At 42.6% G+C, this 3608-nt stretch overlaps 1 protein-coding gene across 1 annotated transcript; it reads left to right on the top strand.

Annotated features, from left to right (window-relative positions):
* Positions 1 to 1769: 1769 nt before the first annotated feature.
* Positions 1770 to 3026, top strand: LOC140766923 (DNA damage-repair/toleration protein DRT102). The gene has a single exon (XM_073106614.1). It carries the CDS (start codon positions 1841 to 1843, stop codon positions 2801 to 2803), a length of 963 nt encoding a protein of 320 aa, XP_072962715.1. The 5' UTR covers positions 1770 to 1840; the 3' UTR covers positions 2804 to 3026.
* Positions 3027 to 3608: the final 582 nt, after the last annotated feature.

Raw genomic sequence — 3608 nt, forward strand, 5'->3', positions numbered from 1 at the left:
AAGGTTATGTGAAATGTACGCATTAGATTTTATCAATTTATTCATCGAAACGTATTAAAATATGGTAAAGATCGATCGCCTATGTAAATTGTGTGGATAGGCTATGCACAAAGGATTTTAATAGTTTAAATTAAATAATATGCGAGTCTTGATTTAGATATTATTCTTCAAGTCATATCCGTATTTGCATAAACTATCTAGATACGAATACAAATTCATATATCAAGAAAAACCCGACTCTCGGGTTGGGTTATGGGCCTAACCCGAGTTTGCTTGCTGTCGAAACACAAAAGAAGGGGTTTGGCTAGTTTGGCCCATCCCAAACCCCACCTCCTTCACCATCACCTTCTTCCCATATCTTACTCGATAGAGCCATGGAGAAAAAAAAGAGAAAACTTCCATTAAAGGATATGCCAATCCACCCAAGGCTAGGTAAATGTGGCCTGAAAACCCCACAAGAAGATAGATGATAGAAATGGGAGTTATACTAGCTGATAAAGAAGCATGGACGGCGATGGCGGCAGCCGGAGCCAAGACATGAGGCCAACCAAAAAAGTCCACCTGGCTTAGCCTCAATCAGAGATTGAGCCGGTCGATAGAAGGTACCACCTACAATGCAACACCAGGAGAAAACTTCCCAAGTCAAAGCTAGGTCGGAAGGCCATCGCTGGTTGCCAAATTTAACTAGAAAATAAGAAATAGCGAAATCAATGCTATATCCCTCTATACTAGATAAAAACCAAATTAAACATAAGGAGGCCAATATCACTAACCAGAGAAGAGTATGGAGTGGTCGGAGGAGTTTAGCGGCGAATGCTTTCGTTCTAACCGAGATAGGGAATATGAGAGATGAAAATAGAGAGGGAAGAGAATTTCAATATGCGGCAATAGAGAGAAGAGAGGATTATATTTCTATATAAATTTTAGGGATTAAGTAACGGCAAAATTCAAAATCTCATCAGAGATTTCGAATCAAATCTTATAGAAACAGAGATGGAGAGGAAGACACTATACCGCACAAGCATTTCTTTTTTCAAGATGTTATAATTCCCCAGTACACGACTCTCATAATATTGTTGCAATAAATGTCATTGATACATACGACACTAATGACAAACCTGATGAGAATTTTTGTGAAGAGTTCCAGAATATTCTCAAAACCGTACTAAGTACATTCTCAAAACCGCTTCCCCTTAGTTAATTTTCTAAAATATTATATAATTTCAGCCATAGCATAAAACGATAAAGATTAGGGATGATATTAAATCATGGCTTAATTATACTTTGCCCCTTTATATTTTAATCCCGTATCACTTTGTCATCTTGTATTATAAAAGCGTACAAATATTTCTATAGACTTTTAAAATGCTACAATCCCATAGACTCAAATTCTAAAATTATTTTTCTATCCCTTTATAATTGGAGAAAAATATTAGGATTTATCAGCTGAAAATATAAATTTACTTGTCTATCCTTACCTACTATCAATCCACATGGCAAGTTGAGAGAAGAGACAACAAGAGAAACCATCTTCTTCCCTTCTCATCCCATCTTCTTCTCTTCTTCTCTTTTTCTTCCTCCTTAATTTGTCACTCTTGGGAAGAAAAGAAGAGGGAAAACATAAGAAAGAAGATGAGAATAAAATTATTTGAAATTATTTTTTTGGTATTCATGAGGATAATTTAGTCTATCCGGAAATAATACAGTGTTCACATGTTTGGCACGGAATGCTAATAGATAGTTTTAAATGTGCATTTTAAAAGTCTAGGGCTTTATTTGTTTGCTTTTATAGTTAAAGGGGCGTCTTCACGCTCAATTATCCTCGCACAAATCGGCCCAAATGTCTTCGGACGGTAATCCCACTGCCACCGCCGCCGCCGCCGCCGCCACCACTACGCCCTCCTCTGTCAAGATCTACGCCGGTGCTGACCCCTTCGGTTCCCATCTAAAGGACGCCCTTGTCGCCCACCTCCGCTCCCTCCCCAACATCGACGTCGTCGACCTCGGCACCGACAAGTACTACTCCATCGCCGCCCAGATCGGTCGCCACGTCAGCTCCTCCTCCTCCTCCTCCTCCCTTATAGAAACACGCGGCCTAGTCGCCTGTGGCACCGGCGCCGGCGTCTCCATCTTCGCCAACAAATTCCCCCGGGTCTACGCGGCCACCTGCCTCTCCGTTGCCGACGCCGTCAACGCCCGCTCCATCAACTCCTGTAACGTCCTCTCCGTGTCCGGCCTTTCTACTCCCCCCTCCGCCGCCGTCGAGATCCTCGATGCCTGGCTAAGCACTCCCTTCAAATCGCCCTGTCCCGCCTCGAGCGGCGCCCCTTGGCCCGACGACCTCGACGCCTTCCTTGATGCCGCCCCCGCCGAGATGGCCGCGATTCCCGAGCCAATCGGCGCCGACTCCAATTGCGCGATTTGTTGCCTGAGAAAGGGGATGGAGTTCGAGCCGGTAGGGATCATGCCGGGCGGGGAGATGAGGATCGTGCGCGAGAGCCCGACCTCGGCCTACGTCCGGTTCAAGGCCGGAAGCGTCGAGCCGGCGCACCACCACACCTTCGGGCATGACCTCGCGGTGATCAAGGGAAAGAAGAAGGTCTGGAACCTGAGCAAGAAGGAGAGCTACGAGTTGACGGATGGAGATTTCTTATTCACGCCGGCCGGGGACGTGCATCGGGTGAAGTACTTTGAGGATACCGAGTTTTTTATCCGGTGGGATGGGAGGTGGGATATCTTCCTTGATGAGGATCTTGATGCTGCCAATCTTGCTGTCACTAAGGACTTGGGGGATGGCTATTAAGATCGTTCTCTCCTCTCCGGGTACTTAAACTTCCCACATCCTCTGCTGCTGCGCTGCTCTTCTTTTTTTTCGTGTCCTTGTTGTTCTTGTTGTTGTTCGTGCGTGTACTACTTGTGTGTAGACTATGTGTGTTGGAATAAATTGATGTGCTAATAATGGTTTTCCTAGTGCTGAATACCTTGATAAAGAAATAAAGGATGCTTAGCCATTTTACCTTATACAAGTGTTGAGTTTTAAGGATCATTCTATTAGGACTAGCGCTAAAGTAAGACAAAGATTGGCAACCATATGTGGGATAAAAGTCTAGGACTTAAACAATTAGCTTTGTAGGAGATATAAACAGTTCACCCTGAGAATTGGGGTTTTAAAACAAAGATTTCTGGACTAGATCTAACTGTCAGGGAGTATCAAGTTTTAATGTGGCTTTATTCTCTTATTGATGATTCACTTTGGCTTTCCTAGAGTTGAATTGTGAATTCTCTATGTTAATCTTTTGATCCTTTATCATGATTGGATTTAAACACATCCCATTATTTTCAGTCCTACGATTAGCTCTTTAGATGGCTAAGTTTTATCTACGAAGAGAAAATTCAGCTGTACATGCTTATGTGAACGTCTTGATCCAGTTTTATGTATTCTTTTGTTATCTTTCAGTGTTTGTACTTTGTACTATATATAAGACGCATACATGGATACATTATATGCACATATAATTTTTAATAATGCTTAAATTTGTAAATATATGCAAAGGAAGTAGGAGCTGAAAAGAAATAAAAGATGTTGATGAGAAACTTGAAGGTAGCAT

This window comes from Typha angustifolia, chromosome 9 (genome assembly GCF_048772165.1).
Source record: "Typha angustifolia cultivar Huaian chromosome 9, ASM4877216v1, whole genome shotgun sequence".
Classification (NCBI taxonomy): domain Eukaryota; kingdom Viridiplantae; phylum Streptophyta; class Magnoliopsida; order Poales; family Typhaceae; genus Typha; species Typha angustifolia.

Coding starts and splice junctions, on each gene's coding strand:
- LOC140766923 (XM_073106614.1), top strand. CDS start 1,841: ATGTCTTCGGACGGTAATCCCACTGCCACCGCCGCCGCCGCCGCCGCC.